Below are 21,508 nucleotides of genomic sequence, written 5' to 3'. Positions count from 1 at the left end.
CTGTGCAGCCGCTGCTCTCGAGCGGAAAGCGCTCGAGAGCCCACAAGGGCATGCAGGCGGTTTGCATGATCCGGACCGTGAGAGGAATAGAGGGGAATCCCGGACCAGCAGCACGGAGAACGAAATCTAGCCACGAGGACGCCTGAGTAAGTCTGCCCGGGCATGAGCCTGCGTCGCCTTGCCCGTTGTGGAGCACACTTGATTGCACCTGATCTGCAAGACGGCATCACTGCACCTGCTTGAAGGCAGAGAAGGCCGCTTCGAGCGGAAAAACGTGGCTTGCGTTACTTCACGGCAGCCCGGCGAAACGGATTGGCGTTCCGCAAGTAGATTTCCTGCCAGGTCGTGATGCGCACGGTAGTAAGCTGATCGTCATCACCACACGCTCCATGCGAGCACGCTGGACGGCGGCCTGTTGAATAGCATTCGGCGAGATTGAGAAGGTCCACCCCGGCAACCCATGCCGTTCAAGCTCACTGGAAAGCTGCAGGGCACGACACGCAAGCAGGAAGGTGCCAAACTTCTGAAGTTGCAAGAGCCACTACATTCCGCAAAACGGACATCTCGGAGGAGAAGCGGTCACTGCGCGAAGATGTCAAACCAGGGCAGTCGCTCGCTGCAGGCGCATCGACTGTGTCAGCGGTGAAGAACCCGCCATCGCTGCTCGGAGCGACGTCAGGACGACGTACTGCGGGCGGCGAGCTTGCGGAGTGTGCGCAAGTGACGGGAGGGGGCCGAGCGGAGGGGTCGTGTTGAATCTGCGCACACGCTTACCAGGTCAGATTCCTGCTCCGTAACAGGGACGGAGCAGGACTTGCGCAACAAGGTCGTGCTTGTGATCCACCAAGTGCGGCGGTACAAGCTTGAGAAAGTCGGTCAAGCAGGCGTACGGCTGCAGCGAAATGGGCTGGCGCAAGGGCATGCTCTCGATGCGTGAAAAGACCGGCTCTACCTGTCGCGGGGCGGAATCGGGGTGGGCGCCGCGGAAGTAGTCCCTGCAAGCGAACCATTCGTCCGACAGAAGGTGTTCCCTGAGAAGCTTGTTTTCAACGTAGTCGAGAAAGACGGACCAGCCGATAGACTTGTTGGGACGGATCGAGATGGAGACGACGCGGATATGGCGATAGATTCGGAAGATGGCGGACCAGAGCGCGAAGGCGACGGGAAAGGCCGACTCGAGATACGTTGCGAGGTGCTTGATGTCTGCTTCCGCGTGCGAGAAGCCCTCCTGCCGGACGAGCGTGGCGAAGGCTTCCACGACTATTACATCATTCACTGCCCAGGGGTCCGGCCCCTGGTCAGTCATCCGGCCGGGCGCAGCAAGTGCGGCCTCGTGGAAGCGGTGCAGGAACTCGAGTCGCTCGAGGACCGATCCGAGGGGCAGCGTGTCGGGCCAGTTGCTGCAAGACGACGACTTTATCAGCAATATATGCCAGGAGGGTGAGCTGAGATAGCTCGTCGACCTACTCGAGCGCGCACACCGCCCTGGGCGTCAGGTGGATCCCAAGCGCTGCGGTCGAAGCCCGGTGGCCACGCATGTGGCCGAGAGAATCGTTTGCCGTGATGGCCGCAATCTGTCGCTCTTTGCGCGACAATTTGCTTTGTGGCCGCATGTACGGGGCATCGGAATCGGCGTCGTGGCGGACCAAAAGCGCTTCGCCAGGGTGCTGGAACCAGCCGTGCACAACGCCGTCGACTATCGAGTTGGGCAGCGCCATCACGGTCGGAAGTAGAGCGGCTGTGGCAGCGCAGAGCAGAGACGGCGGACGTTTGTCTGGTTGGGGGCAAAGAGGGCGCACGGATTGCGGACCGGAGTTGCCGTCGACAGACGCCTGACGTCCTTCCCGTGGAGATGCACACGGGATGGAGTCGATAAAATGCATGGGCGCTCCATGCGAGCACGCTGCACGGCGGCCTGTTCCTGAGCATTTGGCGAAGTTGAGAAGGTCCGCGCAGGCGAACGATTCCGCTACGGCTTACGGGATGGGTGCAGGGCACAGCGCTCCATTGTTAGGGAAAGCCATACTGTTGCATTGCAATAGCTCCCACACTTCGGCAGAGGGACGTTTCAAAGGGAAGTGGTTACTGCGTGAAAACGCCAGACCAGGGCAGTCGCTCGCTGCAGCCGCATCAACTGCGTCAGCTGTGACAGTACCCGCAATCGCTGCCCGGAACTCGGACACGACGACGTACTGCGGGCAGCGAGCTTGCGGAATGTGGGCAAGTGATCGGAGCATGCTGAGCGGACGGGTCGTGTTGAATCTGCGTGGTCGCTTGCAGGGTCAGATACCGGCTCCGCAACAGGGACACATGCAGACTCACGCCACAGCTTCGTGCGTGGTATCAAGCAAGTGTTGCGGGACGAGCTTGAGAAAGTCGGTCAAGGTGGCGTACGGTTGCAATGACACCCGCTCGTGCAGATCCATGCGCTTGATGCGCCCAAAGACCGGCTCTGCGTGTCGCGGACCTGCACTATGGTGCGTGCCGCCGATGTAGTCCTTGGAGGCGAGCCAGTCGTTCGAAAGGAGGCCCTGCCTGCCGAGCCTGCCTTCGACGTGCTCGAGCCAGACGGACCAGCGGACGTGCGTGCCAGGTTGGACCGAGGGCGGGATGTTGCGGATGTGGCGGTAGATGCGGAAAGCCGCGGACCAGAGGGCAAGGGCGACGGGGAAGGCAGACTGGAGGTAATCGGTGAGGACCTCTGTGTCGGCTTCCGCGTGCGAGAGACCCTCCTGCTGGACAAGGCCGGCGAACGCTTTCGCGACCGCGAAGTCGTTGACAGCGTAGACGTCGTCTTCGTTCTCAACGGGAGAGAGCCGGCCGGGCGTCACCAGTTTGGCCTCATGGAAACGGTGCAGGAACTCGAGTCGCTCGAGGACGGCCTCGAGGTGGATCGTGTCGGGCCAATTGCTGCAATGGAGCAATGCAATCAGTTCGGATCTTACAAGACGAGCCAATTCAGCCCCGTACTCGAGCGCGCATACCAACCTCGGTGTGAGGAGGATCCTGAGAGCTGCGGGCGGCGCCCGGTGGCTCATCAAGTCGACACCGTGATCGTTTCCCGTGATGGCCCGAAGCTGACGCTGATCCCGCGAGACCGGGTCGTCCAAAAAGTGCAGGTGCGGGTTTTCTACGTGGACGCCTTGGCGGAGAAAGAGCGTCTCGCCGAGGTGTCGGAACCAGTTGTGCACGAGGCTTTCGAGTTCCGCTCTGGTGAGCGCCATGGCCGTGGTCAAGCCGTGGCGAGAACAGGTTGAAGGAGAGCCTAGCTGGTCCCGCCTGAGCTCGCCTGGTGAAATGCATCGCCCTCGCGGACCGGAATTGCCGGGTAAGCGTCGGACCTCCTATCTCGACGCGTCGACTGCTCGCTCAGGCCTATTTTCTTGCTTGTAGACGTCGTAGGCACAGAGAACAGACTCGCAAGACTAAGTAATCAGCAGCGAAGGAGCCAGTCGAAAGCGGTGAAGGCCGGCACCGCAAGACGTCGACCAAGAGGCGTCTTCAAGCACCTAGCGAGACAATAGCGAGAGTTGAGCGACCGTGAGGGAATTCAGCAAGAGGCCGGAGGCGCTCAGCGAGAGTCCAAGAGAGTCTGTATCAAAGCAGCCGGGATGAGGTCCTGCGCGAAGCGGCATTTGCAACGGCTTCGCTCCTTAGAAGGTCACCTTTTATCACAGTACATGCGGTGGGCGGTGTGTGGGGTATACATCTACAGCTTGCTCGATTCCCTCGTCGCGCGAGAGGGCGATCAGTTTGTCTAAGCGGGAGCGAAGCGATAGCGTCAGCGGGTAGACAGGGCGAGGAGAAGAGTGAGTCGGGCGAAGAAGGGACGACGGAACGCACAGGCTTGATCTTGAAGTGCAGCGAGATGAGCGAGTAGACAAAGATCTGCGAGTCGAGAAAGGAGCGTCAGCATGCTTGTGGCCAAGTGGACCGACGGCGAACAGCAGGCGCAACAGCCACCGAAGAGGGCAGTTGCTCCAGCAGCACGAGTCGACCGAGGTAGACATGGCCAGACGCGACGCACCTTGAGGTCCTGGACGAGGTAGTAGAAGACTCGCAGGCCTTCGGGGTCGTCCGAGTTCTGCACGTCGACGAGCGAACCGATCTTGGCCGTCTGCGGCGGGGTCGAGCGCAGTGTGTCAGCCTTATTCACGCGCACCGCATGGACAGCAAGCCCGGAAGAGAGACAGGGAGTGTGTGCGACGCACCTCGAAGGAGATGTGGTGCGGGGCGTGGAGGATTTCGAGTTCCTGCCGGCCGACGACGTTCTTCTTGGGCCAGTTCTGGTCGTCCTCCTTTACGACCTCGCTCTCGTCGACGATGCGCTTGAACTCTGCGAGGACGGCCTCGGAGAGGTTCATCTGGCGGCGGATGAGGCCCTCGTTGCGGTAGTTGGTGTTGAGGGCGAAGCGGAGCTGGTTGCCGGTGATTTCAAACTCGATGAACTCGTGGCCGTAGGACCCGACGTGGCCCGAGTAGTAGCGGAGGTAGAACTGGTCGGCCATCGGGCGGGCTTGTGTGGGTTGCGAGGTGAGCGGGAGGTGCGAGGGAGAGAGGGAGGAGGAGGGGGAGGGGGAGCCGGCGACAAGAGAGCGGCGGAGTCGGCTAGGCGCGGTGCAGAGTTCTGTTCTGTCTACTTCGACCTGTGCGTGCTCACGGTCAGTCCTGCAGGCTGCCACCGAGGCCACACCGCGTCGCCGTCTCGAGCGAGAGATGAAGAGGGGCAGCGCAACGGCGGCGGCTCGGTGGAGCGAGAGAATCGCCGAAGCGGGTCAAGCAAGGAGTGGCCACTGACCTGTGCAACCGGCTGGTCTGCTCCTGCGATGCGTCGAGGTCGGGAGATGTGGCCGGGAACGACTTGGTCCCGCTCGCTCGCCTGCCCTCGACCCTCGCTCGCTCTCTGCGCAAAAGTCGACGGAGCCAGGACTCGAGTGGGCGTACGAGCACGGCCGGGACAGCGCGCACTCGCTCGGACCCGTCCCGCCGCTCGTCGTGCTCTCGTCGTCGCTCGCCTCCCCGCCCCACCTCGCCTCGCCTTGCCGCGAACGCACACACGCGCACACAGTACACGAGCAGACCCGCCAAACTCGCCTGCACGCGCCACGCACCCGCACAGAGCCCAGCCACGCACGCGCCGCTCCGCACTTTGAGCCCCTGCCCTTGGCTCGTGCCTCTCTCGTCGCGTCCCGCTCTTTCTCGCTCCCCTCGCTCTCCTTGCTACCGATCCCGTGCACGCGAGTCACAGCCATGAGCTCGTCCAGCGTGCCCCACGTCACGGCCAGTCCGTCTGCTCTCTTGGCTCTGCTCGCTGCGACCCCACTTGACCCTGTCCCTCGCCGACAGCGCTCGTCGGCTCGCCCCTCGCAACCGTCACGGCCACCCTCGGCCCCGTGCCGACACCCACCGCCCACCCGGCCACCATCTTTGACCCCGATTTTGGCTCGCCCGTCCGCTTCGACTCGTCCAACCCGCTCGTCCTCTTCATCGTTCAGGCCTTCATCATCGTCGCCCTCTCGCGCATCCTCCACTTTGGCCTCCGCTACCTCAAGCAGCCCCGCGTCATCGCAGAGGTCATCGCCGGCATCCTCATCGGCCCCAGTGTCCTCGGCCGCGTGCCCGGCTTCACCGATGCCATCTTTCCCGCCCCGAGCGTTCCCTACATCAGCCTCGTCGCCAACATCGGTCTCTGCCTGTGCGTGCAACCGCTTGAATACGTGTATCGCCGCCCTCTGACTCCTCCGCCGCTATGATGGCGACGCACAGCTTCCTCTTCCTCGTCGGCGTCGAGGTCGACTTCTCGCTCTTCCGCCGCAACGCGCTCGTCTCGTCGTCCATCTCGATCCTCGGCCTCGTCATCCCCTTTGGTCTGGGCGCCGCCGTCTCGAAAGCCATCTACGACAACTTTGTCAACGCCAGCGAGGTCGACTACGGCACGTTCCTTCTCTTCATCGGCACGGCCAATGCCATCACGGCCTTCCCCGTCCTCGCGCGCATCCTCACCGACGAGAACCTCCTGCGCGACCACGTGGGCGTCATCGTACTCTCGGCCGGTGTCGGCAAGTGCGTCCCGTCTCCTCTCCTTCCGCGCCCCGCGGTATCGCACCTGACCCTCTTTCGCGCCGTGCTTCCGCAGCGACGTGATCGGGTGGATCCTCCTCGCGCTCGCGATCGCGCTCGTCAACTCTTCGAGCGGCCTCATCGTCCTGTACGTGATCCTGACGTCGGTCGCGTGGACGCTCGTCCTGTGGTTCGTCGGGCGCCCGCTCCTCAAATTTGTCGGGCGCAAGACGCGCAGCTTTGGTGAGCACGGCCCGAGCCAGTCCATGACGGCCTTTACGCTGTTCCTCGTCCTCACGAGCGCGTGGATCACGGACCGCATCGGCGTGTGCGTCTGCGCTTTCTCTGTCTCGCCCGCTTCGAAGCGACCAAGCTGATTCTTGCAATTCACCGTCTACTCGCACGCACAGCCACGCCATCTTTGGCGCGTTCCTCGTCGGCCTCATCGTGCCCAAGGAGATCCGCGGCCCGCTGACGGAGAAGATCGAGGACCTCGTCACCGTCCTCTTCCTTCCGCTTTACTTTGCCCTCTCGTGCGTCGGCGCTGGTCCCGGTGTTCTGCGCACTCTACCGTTATCTGCGAAAGGGCGCAGGACTGGTCCACGAACGATAACGCTGACGCACTCGTCCGTCCTTCCTCCTCGCAGCGGCCTCAAGACGGACCTCGGCCTCCTGCGCGACGGCAGCATCTGGGGCTACACGGTCCTCGTCATCGTCGTCGCCTTCTTCTCCAAGTTTTTCGCGTGCGGCGGAGTCGCAAAGGCGTTTGGCATGGACTGGCGCGAGTCGGGCGCGGTCGGCAGTCTCATGGGTGCGTTGGCTTCTCGCGTCTCTCTCGTCGCAGTGTCACCACGCGCGCGAGGCCTTGTACTGATGGGCGTTCGAGATGGCGTGCACAGCCTGCAAGGGCCTGGTCGAGCTCATCGTCCTTAATATTGGCCTCAACGCCGGCATCCTCAACCCGCCCGTCTTTGCCATCTTTGTCGTCATGGCCCTTGTGACTACGTTCATCACGACGCCGCTCACGATCGCCTTCTACCCGGCGTGGTACCGCATCAAGGCAGACCGGCTCCGGCGCGGCCTCTCTGCCTCGCCGTCGACCGACGACAAGTCTGCGTCGGCGGGCTTTGGCGAGGAAAAGGTCCGCACGCGCTTTGCGCTCGTCGTCGAGCAGTTTGAGCACCTCCCTGCCGTCATGGCCTTCTTGCGCCTCGTCCAGCCCGTCCCGGCGCTCGACGATGTCAAGGCGCTCGAGGCCCCGAGGACGACGAGCGCAGGCGCTGCCCGCAGCTCGATCGCCGACGAGAAGCGCGAGCTCGCCGCCGACGACGCGCCCTCAGCTGCCACCGCCCCAGCCACCAACGCCAACCCCGACGCCGACAGTCCCTCGAGCACGCCGGCACGCGCGACGCTGCGCCGCCCCGGCGCGCTGCAGCTCGCGATCCTGCGCCTCGTCGAGCTGACGGACCGCACCTCTGCGCTCCTGCGCGCGGCCGAGCACGAGTCTGCGCTGATCCGCTCGGACGCCCTGTCGACCGTCGTGCGCGCGTTCGCGTCGGGCCTCGGCGCGGCCACGGGCAGGTTCTCGCTTGCTATCGTCGCGCAGGACGGGTATGCGAGGTATGTGGCTGAGTTTGCGGAGGAGGACGAGACCGAGGTCGTGCTTGTCCCTTGGGCGCTGCCCGAGGCGTCGTCGTCGTCGTCGCCGACTGCCGCGGGCGGAAACGCGTCGACGAGCGGCGGCGCGAACGCCTCGTCTTCGGCGGCGGGCGGCGGCGGCGAAGCGGGCGTTGCCGAGTCTTGGATTCCGAACCCGCTCGAGGGCCTCTTCTTCCCCGCGAGCGAGGGCGGCGGGTCGAGCCTCGCGCAGCGCGCGAGCCTGAGCGTGCAGAGCGCCGTCGGCTACGCGACCTACGTCCGCGAAGTCTTCTCCGCCGCGCCGTGCGACGTCGCGCTCCTCGTCGACCGCTCGAACTCTGCGACGACTGGTCCGGTGCCCGTCGCGGGCCGGGCGCACCTCTTCCTCGCGTTTCACGGCGGATCGGACGACCGGCTTGCGCTCGCGCTCGTCGCGCAGCTCGTGTGCGCCCATCCGGGCCTGACGGCGAGGGTTGTGCGGCTCGAGCGCGCGCCCGAGCCGACCGAGCAGGACCGTGACGTGCTCGGCCTCTCGTCGACGGCGGCGGGCGACGGCGCGCCGACGACGCCGTTCTCGACGAGGGACGACGAGCCGCTCTTTACGATCCACGGCGGCGGCGCGGGCGACACGCTGTACCCGACGACGGTCGCGGGAGGACGGTCGGCGCGCGGCGGCGGCGGCGGGGCCGCCGGGACGCAGAGCGAGACGGAGGACGACGTGCTCTTTGCGCGCTACTTCCCGAGCTCGACGACGACGGACGGTGGCCGCGACGACGACGGCGCGGACGAGCATGCGATTCCGCCTGCGGCGAGGGCGCGCATCGCGCTCGAGCACGTCTCGTCGTCTTCGCCGCTCGCGTACGGCCTCGCGCGCCTCGGTGCGGTCCGCCGTGCGCTTGGCGGCGAGGGTTCGGGCGCGGCGCAGAGGCGCGTCCCGCTCGTCGTCGTCGCCGGGCGCGGGCGGCGCGATGCGCCGTCGCACGCGGCCGAGCTCGCGGCGCTGCTGCAGCGGCCCGCCGCGCGCGAGGCGATCGCGCGCTCGGTGGTTGCGTCGAGCGAGGTGCGGCGCGCGCTCGGCGACGCGGGGAGCGCGGCGGTGCTCGCGGGCGAGATGGAGCGCGCGGGGGCGAGGGGCGCGGATGAGAGGGTGCTGGTCGTGCAGCGCGGCGGGAAGAGGGGGAGGGTGCCTGGTCGCGCGGCGGCGGCGGCAGCGGCCAAGGTGGCCGAGGGCACCGAGGGGGAGCAGGTCAAGAGCGCTTGAAGGAAGGGCATCGCCTGTCTGTATCACTTTCTGCGCATTCTCCCACAGACTCACACCCAGCAGTATCAGCATCAGTACCACCTCTATCACCTGCACACCCACTCGTCTGTTCTTTGCACACCACCACTCGCAGTCTTCCCTCACCGTTTGTTGCGTTTTGTTCGGGGTCGATCTGTATTCGCGACCCTCGTTTTTTTGCTCGCTTGGGCTGGATGCTGCGAGCACGTCCGTCGTCAGCAGCTGAGAGCAGTTGCTGCACAGGCTCGACAGAGGGAAGCCGGGTTGCCGACGACGGCCTCATCGCTCTCAAGAGAGCTTCCGTTCCGTCGTGCCCTCGCCACCGCGCCCACTCGCCCCGAGCCCGGCACAGATGCGCGTGTGTCGATCCCCGCTGCACCGGCTGCGGCAAATCTCGCGGCACCTCTCCCCCTCTCCGTCTCCGCTCTCGACCTCTCCCTCCTCGTCGTCGCGCTCGCTCTCGTCAACGTCGTCGCCCCGCTCGAGCGCACCGACGCGTCCCTGGATCTTCACCACCGCGACCGCCTTCCATGGCAAGCCGCCCTACGTGCCCCCGCCTGCCCCGCCGCCTCGACCGGGCAGCAGCAAGGCCGACGAGCCGCAGCTGGCGCCGCCGAAGCGCCTCGCGCAGGGCCTCGCGGCGGACCACCCGCTGCTGCGCTGGCGGGACGAGATTGTCGCGGGGAGCGGCGTGCCGAAAGAGGTGGGCGCGGGGCACGACTGGTTCTTTGTCGAGGGCGTGCCCGAGCGGGAGGGGGAGGGCGAGGGGACCAAGGGCGTCGTGCTGGCCGTGGCGGGTGCGTTCAGCCTCACTTGAGGACTGGGTACGAGCGCTCGCCGGAGCGGGCGCACGATCGAGAGGGAGAGCTGACATCTGCTTCCGCTCGGCGGTTGCTTCCGCGCAGACGGTGTCGGCGGGTGGGAGGACTCTGGCGTCGACCCCTCGCACTTCTCGCAGGTGCGCAACGCCCTCTCTCACAGACGACCGCTTTCTGCTCGTCTCTTTACGCGAGGCTGATGTCGTTTGTGCTGTACGTGTCCGCGCGCAGGCTCTGATGTGGTCCGCCCGCGAGCGGGTGCGCACGGCGCGCTGGACGTGGCCGTCGCCTGCAGGTGCGGGTGAGCGGAGTGGCGGGAAGCAGCTCAAAGAGCTGCTGCAGGGGGCGTACGAGGACGTGCTTGCTGAGGAGGGCATCATTGCCGGTGCGTCGAGCGCGCCGATACTGCGGGACTTCGCGCAGGATGGGAAGCTCGGTCCTGATCTTGGCGTTTGAGCATTGCACAGGGAGCTCGACGGCGTGCCTGCTCGCGCTGGACGCGGAGACGGGGATGCTGCACGCTGCCAAGTGAGTCCGGCTTTGAAGGCTGCAGCTTTCCCGTCGAGCCAACAAACTAAATTGCTCGACCGCCTGGCTCCTTGATGCTTGTCATACTGGTGCTCACGCGTGACTCTGCGCAGCCTCGGCGACTCGAACTTCCTCGTCCTGCGGCCGCAACCTGCAACGGAGCTCCCGCCCACCCCGCCTCCGTCGCCCGCGCCCGAGGGCGAGACCCCGCCCGCCCCGCCTACGCCGACCGTCTCGTACCGGGTCGTGCACGAGCAGCCGCCGCAGATCCACTTCTTCAACGCGCCGCGGCAGCTGGCCAAGTTGCCGCCGGGCGTGTCGAAGCAAGGCGCGTTCGACGACCAGCCGCGGGACGCGGACGAGGTGGCGTTCCAGCTCGAGGACGGCGACGTCGTTCTCGTCGTGACGGACGGGTACTCGGACAAGTGCGTTCCGTGTTTCGCTTCCGGACCTGTCGCCTCTCGAGCTCGCGAGCGTACGGACTGATTATTGGCGAAACCGCCGAACGTACAGCATCTGGGCCGAGGGCGAGACGACGCGGCTGCTCGACCTCGTGCGCACGAAAGTCGACGCCGCGTCTCCGCGCTGGTCTTCGACGTCCGAAGTCGACGCGGCGCTCGCGTCGTCGATCGCGCAGACGGCGGTGAATTTCGCGCGCGTCGTGTCGTACCGGCGGGACGTGTACACGCCGTTTGCGGCCGAGGCGAGGCGGTGGCGCGTCAAGGGGGTCGGGCGCGGAGGGAAAGTCGACGATGTGACGGTCGTGTGTGCGGTGGTGCGCAAGGGCAAGGTCGAGGAGCCGGTCGAGTAGGCGAGGGCTGTACCTACCTAGATGGAGCAGAGTAAGATGGTGGCTGTGCGCTGCGATGCGCGCGGAAGGGATCGAGAGACGCGTCGCATGTCGAAAGCGCGTCGACGCGACCACTTGGCCTCGTCCTTGCTCGACTAAGGCTCTGTCCCGGCTGGTGCCTGCTCGCCTGCACCGACACGCTCGTCTGACACGTCTACGCGCCCTCGCTCTGCCTCGTCGCGCCCTGCACACTCGGGGGGACCCGACAAAAGAGGCCCCGCACGCTCCCACTCGCCCGGCGCTCGTTGGCTTCGCAGCGCGCCATGCGCACGCCGTGAGTGCCCCGCGCAGCCGTACAGAGACGCACCGCAGCCCGCACTGACTGCCCTCGCCCGCTCGCAGCCCTCGACCCCGCCGCGGACTCGCCGCCCTCGTCCTCGTCCTCTCGCTCTCGTCGTCTTCAGCAGCAGCGCACAGCCTCTCGCTGCGCTCTCTCGCCCGCCTTGCCTCCCCAGCAGCACTCCTTCCCGCCCTCGCAGCCGCGCAGAACGCCCCGGCCGGAGGCGCAGGCGCAGGCGGCAACTCGTCGTCGGTCGCGTGCGGGTGGGCGTCCGCTTGTCCGAAGGAGCACCCGTGCTGCTCCGAGCATGGGTGCGTTCGCTCCGACGTCCTTCCTCACAGCGCGGGAGAACGAGCTGACATGGGCGTTTCGCGTGAACAGGTACTGCTCGGCGGGTGTCAACTGCTTGGGCGGCTGCAACCCCCAGGGCAGCTATGGCCAAGGCTATTGCGCCCCCATGCCCGTCTGCTCCAACAGCAATGTGAGTCGCTGAGGCGGACCCGTCTTGCCAATGGCTGGCGGGGAGGAACGGCGACGTTCCGCTTCTCTGGCCTCGTCCCCTTGGAGCTCCGTCTCACCCAATTCCGCTTGCCTGCAGTACACCTTTTCGGACGACTCGCGCATCCAGCGCAATCATTCAGCCTGGAACGGGGACGCCAGCGCATATGACTTTACCCTCGACGTCCGTGCGTCTCCCTTCGCTATCTACCACTTTTGACGTATCACTCCTGCTCACACGCCTCCCTACTGGCAGTCGACAGCTCGAACCCTCCCCTCGTCGCTAATAACGAGCTCGTCCTGACCCTGACCGAGAACGGCGGCGGGACGCGCGTCTCGACGACGCGGAACGTCCTGTATGGCACGATACAGGCCAACATGCGCACGGTCGCGACTGCGGGCGTCGTCACTGCGTTCATCACGATGGTGCGTGCAGGACCTTGTCGCGAGCTCAGAACGGAGCTTGGTGACGCTGCGACTCTGCATCATTCGCCGTCTCCGTGGCACAAGGGGAGGGTCCTGACGCCCGTTTGAACACTCACCCGCAGAGCGGCGTCAAGGACGAGATTGACTACGAGTGGACCGGCGGCAACACGGACGAGGTGCAGTCCAACTGGTACTGGGAGGGCGACATTGCCGACTACAGCCACGACGGCAAGCACACTGCGAATAACCGCGACACGAACTACATCACCTAGTGCGCTCCTCCGGTCCTCCCACTTCGCTGCTCGCACCCTCATTGTGCACAGCACTGATATACGCGAGGGAACCGTTGCACAGCGGCCTCGTCTGGACGCCGACCGAGCTCGACTGGCAGGTCAACGGGCGCACGGTGCGCACGCTCAAGAAGAGCGACGACCCCAACGGGCGCTTTCCGCAGACGCCGTCCCGCGTGCAGTTCTCGGTGTGGCCTGCGGGCGTCGCGGGGACGAGCCAGGGCGTGCGTCTGCCCATCTCCACTTCTGCCTCGCTTGGGCTCTCTCGAGAGCCAGTGAGCTGATGCATCTTCGGCGCGTCTCGCGCAGACGATCGACTGGGCCGGCGGCATGATCGACTGGTCCTCGTCCGAGTACAAGCGCAACAACAACGCGTTCACGGCCGGCGTGCGGTGGCTCAGCATCGACTGCTACGACGGCAACGACGCGCTGCCATTCGTCCAGTCGAACCAGACTGGCTCGAACGACGACGACAAGCGTCGGGTGCGGCGCGGGGCCGGAGAGAGGAGCGCAGACGACGACGCGCTGAGGCTGTGGGCGAGGCAGAGCCAGTCGGTCAACTCGTGGGTGTGGGGCGGTGCGTCGCGCGCTTCCGTGCTCTCGTCCGATCCGTGCCTGTGTGGGCAAGGTTGGCTGATCGCGCGCGCAATCCTTCGCACAGCCAACGACACGAATGGCCAGATTGGCATCTCGGGCTCGGACGCGAGCACCGTCATCAACTCGCCGTTCTCGACCGGCCAGAACAGTGCGTCTCCGTCCGTCGCCCACGCCTCGAGAGCTGCCGCCGCGTTCCCAGCGCTCCTCTCGTGGTCGTTGACTTCCAAGAGACTCACCAGCCCGCTTGCACTCGCAGTGCTTGTCAAGAACGGCGACACCAAGGGCGTCTCGAACGGGCGCACGTCGGGCACGGGCTCGACGGGCATCTTTGGCGACACGGCGGCGGGCCACTGGTGGGCGCGCCAGTCGACGGCCGCCAAGGCCGGGATCGGGATCGCCATCGGCGCCGTCGTCCTCTTTGTCATCGTCGCCGCGTGCACGCTGTGGGCGCGCCGCAAGGACCGCGGGAAGGAGAAGCGGCGCGTCGCCGCCGCCGCTGCTGCAGCTGGCGGTGCAGCAGGAGGCAAGTCAGGCATCCTCCGCCGCAGCGGCGGCAAGGGCGGTAACGAGGCCATCCCGCTCGTCTCGACGCCCGGCGCCTCCTCCTCGATGCGCGACCTCCCCGGGCGCTTTGCCAACGCCCCACCGCCCGGGTCGCGGCCCGCGTACGGCCGCGGCGGCGGCGACTCGTACGCGACGCTGCACGACAACGGCTCGGTCTACTCGACGGGCGACGCCTCGTCGCTCCACAAAGGCTCGTTCCGCTCTGCGTCGCCCTATGGCGGAGGCGTGCCGCAGTCGCACCATGACCCGTTTGCGGACCCGTACGCGCTCGCGGCGCACCGTGGAACACCCCCTCCGCCGCCGGTGCCGAGCATCCCGCCGCGGTACGCGGCCGCGAGTCCGCCGGCGTACCCGCCTGCGCAGGGCCCGTATGGCGCGTACCCGCCACAGTCGCCTGGGTACGGCGGGTACGGGGGGCAGCCCGGGCAGGGACAGGGGCAGGGGCAGGGGTGGGGGAGGTACTGAGTGGAGAGCGGCACGAGGGCGAGGGTTCGTGTAAGTTATCGGCGAGGAGGAGCGTATGGAGGCAGGCGTACTCGATCTTTCCGTGCGTGAAACGCAACAGACACTTTCTTCTCACGACTCTCTTGATCTAGGCGTGGGCAAAAAGGGAGGGCACTGCAGGTGGATTGCGATGTGACGAGAGAGAGAGAGGAGAGGAGAGGAGAGGGAGAGACAAAGATGCTGCTGCTGTTTACACGACGGTCCCCGCTGTCCCTTCGAACGTCATCAGTACACGGCCTCGTCTCCGCTGCCAAACTGTGCTTTCCGCCGGAATGTCGCCTGGTCGCGCAGCTGTGGAAGCGAGACGCGGTTTCGGGCGGTTCAGCGTTTGGTGGCCGGCTTGAGAGCGAAAGGGAGACAGGTGACGCACCCAGGTGCGGTACTGCCGCAGCGACCCGACCTTCTCGGCGTAGTAGTCGGGAGAGGGGTTCGCGGCTGTGCGGACGAACGGGACGGGGGTGAGTGAGATGAGCGAGGGAACTGGGCGAGAGGGAGAGGGAGAGGGACGCACCAGACTGGCGGGTCGGGTCGGCTCGCCAGCGCGAGATGTGGCGGAAGAAGTCTGTGCGAAGGATCGCCCGTCACTGCATCAGCCCCACGCCTTGACAGTGTCGAGCGGAAGCTGGGCCCGCGAGAGGCGAGCGCACCCTTGTCCTTTGCCTCCATGGCCTTTGCGACGTTGCGATGGGTGAGGCGCCACAGCGCGCCGCCGATGGTCGGGCCCGAGAGCCAGCCGAGGGCGACGCAGCCGAGGGTCGCGGCGCCGTAAATGATGACGGGCTCGAAGCCCATGATGGTGTTGGTCGGGTCCGACTCGATTGTCGCCTGCGGGGCAGAGGGGCCGCATCAGTGCGGGTGGCTGGGGACAGTGAGGGCGGGCGAGACGGACAAAGTAGCCTGCGCCGGCGGTGAAGCCGATGAGGGTGGTGGGCACGCTGGCGACGAGGCCGTAGAGGCGCTGGGAGCGGCGGAGGGCGAGGTACGAGGGCCAGTCGAGGGTGCGGGCGGCGGCGACCTCGGCTGCGGTCGAGGGCTGTGCGGCCTTTGCCTCGGACGAGGCGAGGCGGCGGGGAAGAGAGAGGGACGAGGAGGAAGAGGGCGAGGGGACGGGGGCGGTGCGCGGGCGGGCGGATGCGCGGAGGGCGGGTGCGAGTGTGCTGCGGAGCGTCGCCATTTCCGTCTCTGTACGTGTGCGAGCGAGACAGAGAAAGAGAGGAAGAGCCGCGAGTGAAGGCGATGCGATGAGGAGCGGCGACGACGACGACGAGCTGGCTTACCCGAGACGCGTAAACGCACAGAAGACACAGGCGTAAGGATGGCTCCAGCACAGCTCGAATTGTTCAAGTTCTCGCTCTGTGCGCTCTCGCTCCTTCTCCTCCCTCCCCTTCCTCCTCGCTCATCGCACTCTGCACCCCGAACAGACGTCTTCTGCCCCGTCGCCGCCATGCTCCACTACGGCGACCCAGAGTGGTACGAGCGCTGGGTCGGGCCCCTCCGCTCCTCCTTCCGCCGCGACGAAATCAAGCAGGTCCGCCTTTACCCTTCCTCCCAGCCGAGAGCCCGCCAAGTTGACATCTCTTTCTCTCCCCCTGCTTCACACGCAGGTCGAGCCCCCACGCGACTCGGGCGAGCTCAAGGCCGAGCTCCAGCGCCTGCGCGAGGAGCGTCTCGCGCGAAAGGCGCAGTCGGCGAGCCCAGCGTCGGCGGCAGAGGCCCAGCGGCAAGAGGCGGCGGCCAAGTTTGCCGGGTGGGACGGCGAGAGCGAGCGCAAGATCTGAGTGGGGCGGGAGGCGCAGCGTGTACGATCAGGAGCGAGTCGGAGCCCGTGTATCGCTTGTAGCACTATGCATCCGCGCGCGTGCGTGCATTCGCAACTCTTTCCCCTTCCCTCCGAGTGCTCTCACGCCTGGTGCTGGCAGCGCAACAGAGGAAACGACAAAGACCGTCCGAATGCAGATGCCAGTAAAAGATAACGACCCCCTCCCCGATGAGACTCCCACTCTACCTACTCCCCTCGCCCGCCCACACCCACGCACGCACGCACACACGCGCTACTCAATCAAACTTGATCGAGTGGCTCGCCATTGTAATCTCTCCGCCGCGGTACGACCCGCGCTTCTTCTTGTTCTTCTCCTTGGTAAAGCCCTTGCCGCGCGTGACAATCAGATCGGCCGACGCGCGCGCGCCATAGTCGTTCATGCCCGCGGGCTGTGCACGTCCCAGTGAGCCCAACATCAGCGCGCGGCTCGAGCAACTCCCGAACGGCTTCTGCAGAGGGGAAAAGTCGGAAACGCACCCGTGCCGCAAACGAGTTGTCCCTCAGCCGCTCGTCCGTAAACGTGACGTCCTCGGCCTTGACGCGCCTGAACCGCTCGTTCGTCCCCTGCTGCTGCTGCTGCCTCCCCGCTCCTCCGCGCGGCGTCGACGTGCCCGAGTCCGAGCCAGTGCCGGCAGGCGACGCGAACGACGAGAGCGGCTTGGGCTGCCATTCTGCCACGGCGGCCGGGGCGGGAGACGCCGCGGCGGCAGCGGCGGCGGGAGAGGCGACGCGCGCCTTCTTGGCGGCGGGCTTCTTCGCAGCCGAGGCGTCCGAGTCCGAGTCCGACGACGAGGAAGAGTCGGACGAGGACGACGACGACGACGAGTCGGACGAAGAGTCGGAAGATGAAGAGCCCGACGAGCTCGCCGCCTTGCGCTTCTTGCCGTTGGCCTTTGCCGACGCAGGCGCAGGCGTCGCGGGCGCGGCGGCGGGCGTCGTCGGCGGCGGGGCGTTGGAGCGCGCAGGGCTGACGGGCGGCTTGCGCGCCTGGACAGCCTTGTCGCCCTCGTCGTCCGAGGACGAGTCGTCGGAGGAAGAAGAGTCGGAGGACGAGTCGGAGGAAGAGGAAGACGCGGCGGCGGCGGCAGGGGCTGTCGGTGGGGCAAAGTCAGAAACAGCGTACTTGCAAGCAGCGCAAGAGAGGAGAGACGCACCCACTGCACCCGTGGGCTTCGCCTTGTCGTCATCGTCAGAGTCCGAGTCGCTGCTCGAGTCGCTGCTCGAATCGCTGCTGCTGTCGCTCGACTCGGCGGCCTTCTTCTCCTCCTTGCGCTCAGCCTGCACCGCCTTGAGCGTCTCGGCAGTGAGGACCTCCTTCTCGACCTCCTTCTCTGACTCGCTGTCGTCGGACGAGGACGACGACGACAAGTCGCTGTCCGAGTCGGACGACGAAGAGTCGCCGGCAGCGGCCGTGCCGTTCGCCGTCTTCTTAGCGAGCCTGCGGAGTGAAAGGTCCGTCAGTGCACTAATTCTGGCTCGACTGCACTGAACGCAGCAGACGAAGGCAGCGCTACTGCGATCGAGTGCGACACACAGCGCCGTCTTCGCCTCGCCTCACAGGCAAGAACCGAGAGAGGACAGAGAGGACGCACTTCTCCTTCTGCACGTCCAAGCGAGCCTGCACGAGCCCGACGAGCTCCGTCCCGCTCAGCGCCTGGCTCTCGCTGTCGGCCTCGCTCCCGCTCAGGCGGAACGGCGTCCCCGGGGCGGTCCACGGCGTGCGCTCGAGCTCCTTGACGAGCGCGGCGGCGCTCTTGAGGAGCGAGTGAGCGCGCAGGAACGAGAGGACGTAGACATGCGTCTCTGCAGCGAGGAGGGGGCGGTGCGAGCACAGGTCAGGACTAGACGCGGGGCAGAGCCAGGGCAGAGGGGCGCAGACGCACGGCGCACTGCTTCTTCGCGGCCCTGCATCGTGCGTCTCGTAAAAAGCGGGTTGTGGGGGAGCGAGGCGGCGAGCGGAAGCTGATCGCGACGAGCTCGAGCTCAGACTTTGCCGCACGTGACAGCGACAGACAGGCGTGTTACAGTCCCTCGAGGGGCACGACTAGGTACAACGAGAGTGAGAGAGAGAAAGACAAGCAACGCGAGAAGGTGAGAAAAGCACAACGGGGAAACAGGAAAAGGGGAAGACAGGACGATGGGGAGGGCAAAGCGGAATCATGCGCATCTCGCGACGTTGGCTCCTCCGCAGCAGCCCAGGTCCACCGTGCCTGCCGTCGCGACGGCGGACTACAGGGACAGAAGCGCCTTTTCGAGCGGCGCTCATTGCACTGCGAGGGCGAGCAAATTCAGCGATCCCGTTCCGCGCTGTTCTCATAGCTTTACGCCCGCTCCGAAAAAGCGCGAGGCCGTTCGAGAGCCAGCGGGACGCGCGTAAGAGAGCAAACGGGAACCGGGCGACTCACCCTCCTGGAAGCGCGCCGTGCCCTCGCCGCGCACGACCTCGAGCCCGCGCTTGCCCTCCTTCTCCATCGCGATCCCCTGGAGCATCTCGACATAGTCCTGGTCCGAGATGCCCATGCTCGAGAACGGGTTGAGCACCTGCGCGTCCGGCCCGCCCGCGCCCTCGGTCACCGACTGGGCGAGCGCGTCCTGGATCTGGTTGTCGGTGAACCCCAGCGCGCGAGGGATCTCGGCCATCTGCTGCATCAGCTTGAGGTGCACGAGGTGCTTCTGTGGAGCGTGTCGCAAAGCGGGTCAGTCGGACTGTAGCAGATGCGGTTGCATCAAGAAAGACCAACGCACCTCGAGCATGCTGAGAAGGTTCTCCTTCGTGAACGGCTTGGGCAGCACGTCGTTCATGCCTGTTCATGGATGAGTGCGTCAGCACATGTTGACGTCCTAATGAGCCCGTCTGCCGATCCGTGCAGACGGGCGAGTCGTGCACAAGCCGGACGCACCGTGCGAGAAGTAGGTCATGATGTCGTTCGGGCCCGAGTTGCTCGTCATCGAGATGATGGGCGTTGTCGGGTCAAACTGGCGGATGAGCGACGTTGCCGAGACACCTGCACGAGCGGGGCGGGAGCCGAGTCAGCGGGCGGTTGCGCTGTGAGAAGAAGGAAAGAGGCGCACCATCAAGATTGGGCATGACGATGTCCTGCGACGCGGACGAACTCGTTCAGTCAGCGCGATCCCAAAGCAAAATGCGCCGACAGAGCGGTCTCAAATAGGTACCCCGACGCACCATGAGCACCAAGTCGTACTTCTGCACATTCATCTTGTTGACCGCGCTGACACCGTCGACGGCGACATCGATCTGGCACCCAAACACCTCGAGGAACTTGCTGCTGAGCTTGCGGCACACGGCGTCGTCCTCGACGAGGAGCACGCGCGGCGGGACCGCCCACCCGGGCACGTTCGACTGGCGCCGCGGCGGCGCGCCGGGGCGCTCGCCGGCACCGCCTTGCTGCTGCTGAGAAGGCGGTGCGTGCTGCTGCGGGTGCGGCTGCTGCTGGTGCGACGGGTCGCTGCTGTACGCCGGGTGCACAAACTGCGGCTGCAGCTGCTGCGACTGCTGCTGCTGCTGCTGCTGCTGCTGCTGTTGTTGCTGCTGCTGCGGGGACAAACCCTGCTGCTGCCCCTGCTGCTGCTGGCCCTGGCCCTGCCCCGCGCCCGAGCCAGGCTGCCCTCCGCCGCCCGCCTGCTGCCTCGGTCCCGGCCCCTGCGGCTCGTACGGCGCCGCGCCGTTCTGCCCCGCACGCGGACCCTGTCCCGCCCCCGCCGACGGCCCAAACTCGAACTGCGCGAAACTCGGCGGCGGCGGCGGGAGCGGCGGGAGGTTGCCAAACTGGCCGCCCGACAGACTTGCACGCCGCGTCAGGTCGGCCATCTGGTCGTACGACGCGCGCGCGACTTCGGTGTAGGACGTGATGAGCTTTTGCGCCTGCGAAGAGGGGACGAAGGGCGCCGACGAGTCTTGCTGCGCCGAGCCCTTCTGGTCTGCGAGGGCATGAAGCGTGAGTTGGCGATCACGGCGTGAAAGAGGGCGCACCGACGCACCGGCTTCGAGGCTGACGAGGTACTGGATGAGGTTCTGCATGAGCTGGTCCTGCGCGACCATGTTGCGCTGGAAGTTCATCATCTCGCCGATGACGGCCTGGTAGTCCTGGCTGAGGTTGGTCATGTGCTGCTGCATCGCGACCTGCGACCGCGAGAGGTTGTCGATCTGCGCCTGCAGCGACGACATGTTGCCGCCCTGCATGCTCCCACTGCCCATCATGCCGCCGCCTCCGCCGAGCGAGGGGTCGATCGACCCGTTCCCGGCATTGCCGCCGGGCCGGCCCTTTCCCGCCGCCGCGGCCGCCGCCTTCTTCTGCGCCGGCGCTTTCCGCTGCGCGAGTTGAGAAAGCGTGAGCGGGGCGATCCAGGTGTGTGGTCAGGGACGAACGCACCTTGATGTTCTCGAGCGCGTCCTTCATGTCTGCGCGGAAGTTGGGGTGCCGGAACTCCCACGACTGCGGCGCATAGAGCAAGGTTCGCGTGTCAGGACACGGCGGGGCCCGTCTGCTAAGCGGAAACAGCTGCGCACGTTTTCGCCGTACGGACTCGGGCCCTCGTCCTGGTTCTTGACCTTGTGGAAGTCGTACTTGTTGAGCTGACGGACAAAGCTGGCGAAATTCGAGTGCTTGAAGTGGGCGGGGAGGATGGCGGTCGTGAATTGGTTCATGTCCTGCGGAAGAGACTTGAGCGTGAGCGCGTGCGGTTCTGGCAGCAGCGAGAGAAACGCACCTTGACCACGAAGGACGTCCCGTCGACTCCCCAGCTGACAATATCCTGGTACTGCCCTTCGTCGAGCATCCTGTGCGTCGCATGGGGATAGAACTAGGGTTAACATCACCCGGACGTCTGCCGAGAAGCGAGCCACCCTAGCCGCCTATCGCGCACACGCACCTGTAGAGCTTCTTGACAAAGTCACTCGCTCCGCCCTTGCCCTTCTGCCCGCCCGCGCCGCCCTGCTGCCCACCACTACCTCCCTGCCCTCCTCCGACGCTCGCCGCGTCCGACCCAGGCTTCTCGTCCTCATCATCGTCGCCCATCATGCTTCCCGGCCCGCTGTTGTCGTTGAGCGGGGGCTGGAGCTGCTGCGCGGCCTTGCGCTTGCGGGTGCCCGGGCCCGAGTCGTCTGGCTGCGGCGGTTGCTGCTGCTGCTGCTGCTGGTGCGGCGGGGGCTGCGGGAGGCCGTACGGGTGCTGGTGGTGGTGCTGGCCGTAGAGGTCGGCGGGATGGCTCGGGTAGCCCTGCATCGCTAGTCGCGCGCGGTGGTTGCGAGGGAGCAAGGGCGAGGTGGGGGAGGCGGGACGACGGTGGTCGCAGCGATCGGGTGCGTCCGCGCAGGCGTTGGCGCACTCGCAGGTGGT

At 66.1% G+C, this 21,508-nt stretch overlaps 10 protein-coding genes across 10 annotated transcripts; 4 read left to right on the top strand and 6 right to left on the bottom strand.

The window, feature by feature from the left end:
- Window positions 1-579: 579 nt before the first annotated feature.
- JCM10292_001278 (uncharacterized protein) lies at window positions 580-1,718 on the bottom strand (the record flags this gene model as incomplete). The annotated part of the gene is made up of 5 exons (XM_076648785.1): window positions 580-616; window positions 690-758; window positions 891-995; window positions 1,071-1,400; window positions 1,480-1,718. The coding sequence occupies 5 exons, from the start codon at window positions 1,716-1,718 to the stop codon at window positions 580-582; spliced, it is 780 nt and encodes a 259-aa protein (XP_076505731.1).
- A 600-nt stretch (window positions 1,719-2,318) lies between these two features.
- On the bottom strand, window positions 2,319-3,224 carry JCM10292_001277 (uncharacterized protein; the record flags this gene model as incomplete). The annotated part of the gene is made up of 2 exons (XM_076648784.1): window positions 2,319-2,910; window positions 2,989-3,224. The coding sequence occupies 2 exons, from the start codon at window positions 3,222-3,224 to the stop codon at window positions 2,319-2,321; spliced, it is 828 nt and encodes a 275-aa protein (XP_076505730.1).
- A 524-nt stretch (window positions 3,225-3,748) lies between these two features.
- JCM10292_001276 (mago nashi family protein) lies at window positions 3,749-4,508 on the bottom strand (the record flags this gene model as incomplete). Its single annotated transcript, XM_076648783.1, has 4 exons — window positions 3,749-3,757; window positions 3,844-3,888; window positions 4,028-4,117; window positions 4,212-4,508. The coding sequence occupies 4 exons, from the start codon at window positions 4,506-4,508 to the stop codon at window positions 3,749-3,751; spliced, it is 441 nt and encodes a 146-aa protein (XP_076505729.1).
- A 742-nt stretch (window positions 4,509-5,250) lies between these two features.
- Window positions 5,251-8,959, top strand: JCM10292_001275 (uncharacterized protein; the record flags this gene model as incomplete). Its single annotated transcript, XM_076648782.1, has 7 exons — window positions 5,251-5,284; window positions 5,347-5,695; window positions 5,767-6,063; window positions 6,137-6,388; window positions 6,471-6,593; window positions 6,708-6,871; window positions 6,960-8,959. 7 exons carry the CDS (start codon window positions 5,251-5,253, stop codon window positions 8,957-8,959), a joined length of 3,219 nt encoding a protein of 1,072 aa, XP_076505728.1.
- A 370-nt stretch (window positions 8,960-9,329) lies between these two features.
- Window positions 9,330-11,134, top strand: JCM10292_001274 (uncharacterized protein; the record flags this gene model as incomplete). Its single annotated transcript, XM_076648781.1, has 6 exons — window positions 9,330-9,774; window positions 9,883-9,935; window positions 10,027-10,180; window positions 10,263-10,323; window positions 10,437-10,748; window positions 10,837-11,134. The coding sequence occupies 6 exons, from the start codon at window positions 9,330-9,332 to the stop codon at window positions 11,132-11,134; spliced, it is 1,323 nt and encodes a 440-aa protein (XP_076505727.1).
- Window positions 11,135-11,436: 302 nt separating this feature from the next.
- JCM10292_001273 (uncharacterized protein) lies at window positions 11,437-14,293 on the top strand (the record flags this gene model as incomplete). The annotated part of the gene is made up of 10 exons (XM_076648780.1): window positions 11,437-11,447; window positions 11,516-11,764; window positions 11,835-11,934; window positions 12,052-12,139; window positions 12,208-12,377; window positions 12,500-12,648; window positions 12,732-12,891; window positions 12,977-13,244; window positions 13,329-13,412; window positions 13,521-14,293. 10 exons carry the CDS (start codon window positions 11,437-11,439, stop codon window positions 14,291-14,293), a joined length of 2,052 nt encoding a protein of 683 aa, XP_076505726.1.
- A 264-nt stretch (window positions 14,294-14,557) lies between these two features.
- Window positions 14,558-15,506, bottom strand: PAM17 (Pam17p; the record flags this gene model as incomplete). The annotated part of the gene is made up of 5 exons (XM_076648779.1): window positions 14,558-14,623; window positions 14,703-14,767; window positions 14,844-14,894; window positions 14,980-15,157; window positions 15,222-15,506. The coding sequence occupies 5 exons, from the start codon at window positions 15,504-15,506 to the stop codon at window positions 14,558-14,560; spliced, it is 645 nt and encodes a 214-aa protein (XP_076505725.1).
- Window positions 15,507-15,647: 141 nt separating this feature from the next.
- Window positions 15,648-16,110, top strand: PET100 (Pet100p; the record flags this gene model as incomplete). The annotated part of the gene is made up of 3 exons (XM_076648778.1): window positions 15,648-15,687; window positions 15,754-15,860; window positions 15,937-16,110. 3 exons carry the CDS (start codon window positions 15,648-15,650, stop codon window positions 16,108-16,110), a joined length of 321 nt encoding a protein of 106 aa, XP_076505724.1.
- A 277-nt stretch (window positions 16,111-16,387) lies between these two features.
- JCM10292_001270 (nucleolar and coiled-body phosphoprotein 1 family protein) lies at window positions 16,388-18,062 on the bottom strand (the record flags this gene model as incomplete). The annotated part of the gene is made up of 5 exons (XM_076648777.1): window positions 16,388-16,540; window positions 16,629-17,242; window positions 17,306-17,589; window positions 17,744-17,954; window positions 18,035-18,062. 5 exons carry the CDS (start codon window positions 18,060-18,062, stop codon window positions 16,388-16,390), a joined length of 1,290 nt encoding a protein of 429 aa, XP_076505723.1.
- A 351-nt stretch (window positions 18,063-18,413) lies between these two features.
- On the bottom strand, window positions 18,414-21,394 carry JCM10292_001269 (uncharacterized protein; the record flags this gene model as incomplete). Its single annotated transcript, XM_076648776.1, has 11 exons — window positions 18,414-18,421; window positions 18,557-18,824; window positions 18,897-18,955; window positions 19,052-19,156; window positions 19,224-19,248; window positions 19,336-20,090; window positions 20,151-20,481; window positions 20,543-20,605; window positions 20,680-20,820; window positions 20,880-20,949; window positions 21,042-21,394. 11 exons carry the CDS (start codon window positions 21,392-21,394, stop codon window positions 18,414-18,416), a joined length of 2,178 nt encoding a protein of 725 aa, XP_076505722.1.
- Between the last annotated feature and the right edge of the window lie 114 nt (window positions 21,395-21,508).

Source organism: Rhodotorula paludigena, assembly GCF_050403205.1.
Source record: "Rhodotorula paludigena JCM10292 DNA, Rt_paludigena_JCM10292v1_ctg18, whole genome shotgun sequence".
NCBI classification, from domain to species: domain Eukaryota; kingdom Fungi; phylum Basidiomycota; class Microbotryomycetes; order Sporidiobolales; family Sporidiobolaceae; genus Rhodotorula; species Rhodotorula paludigena.
The sequence above is the reverse complement of the archived record's forward strand: the minus strand, read 5'-3'. Positions and strand labels throughout refer to the sequence as shown.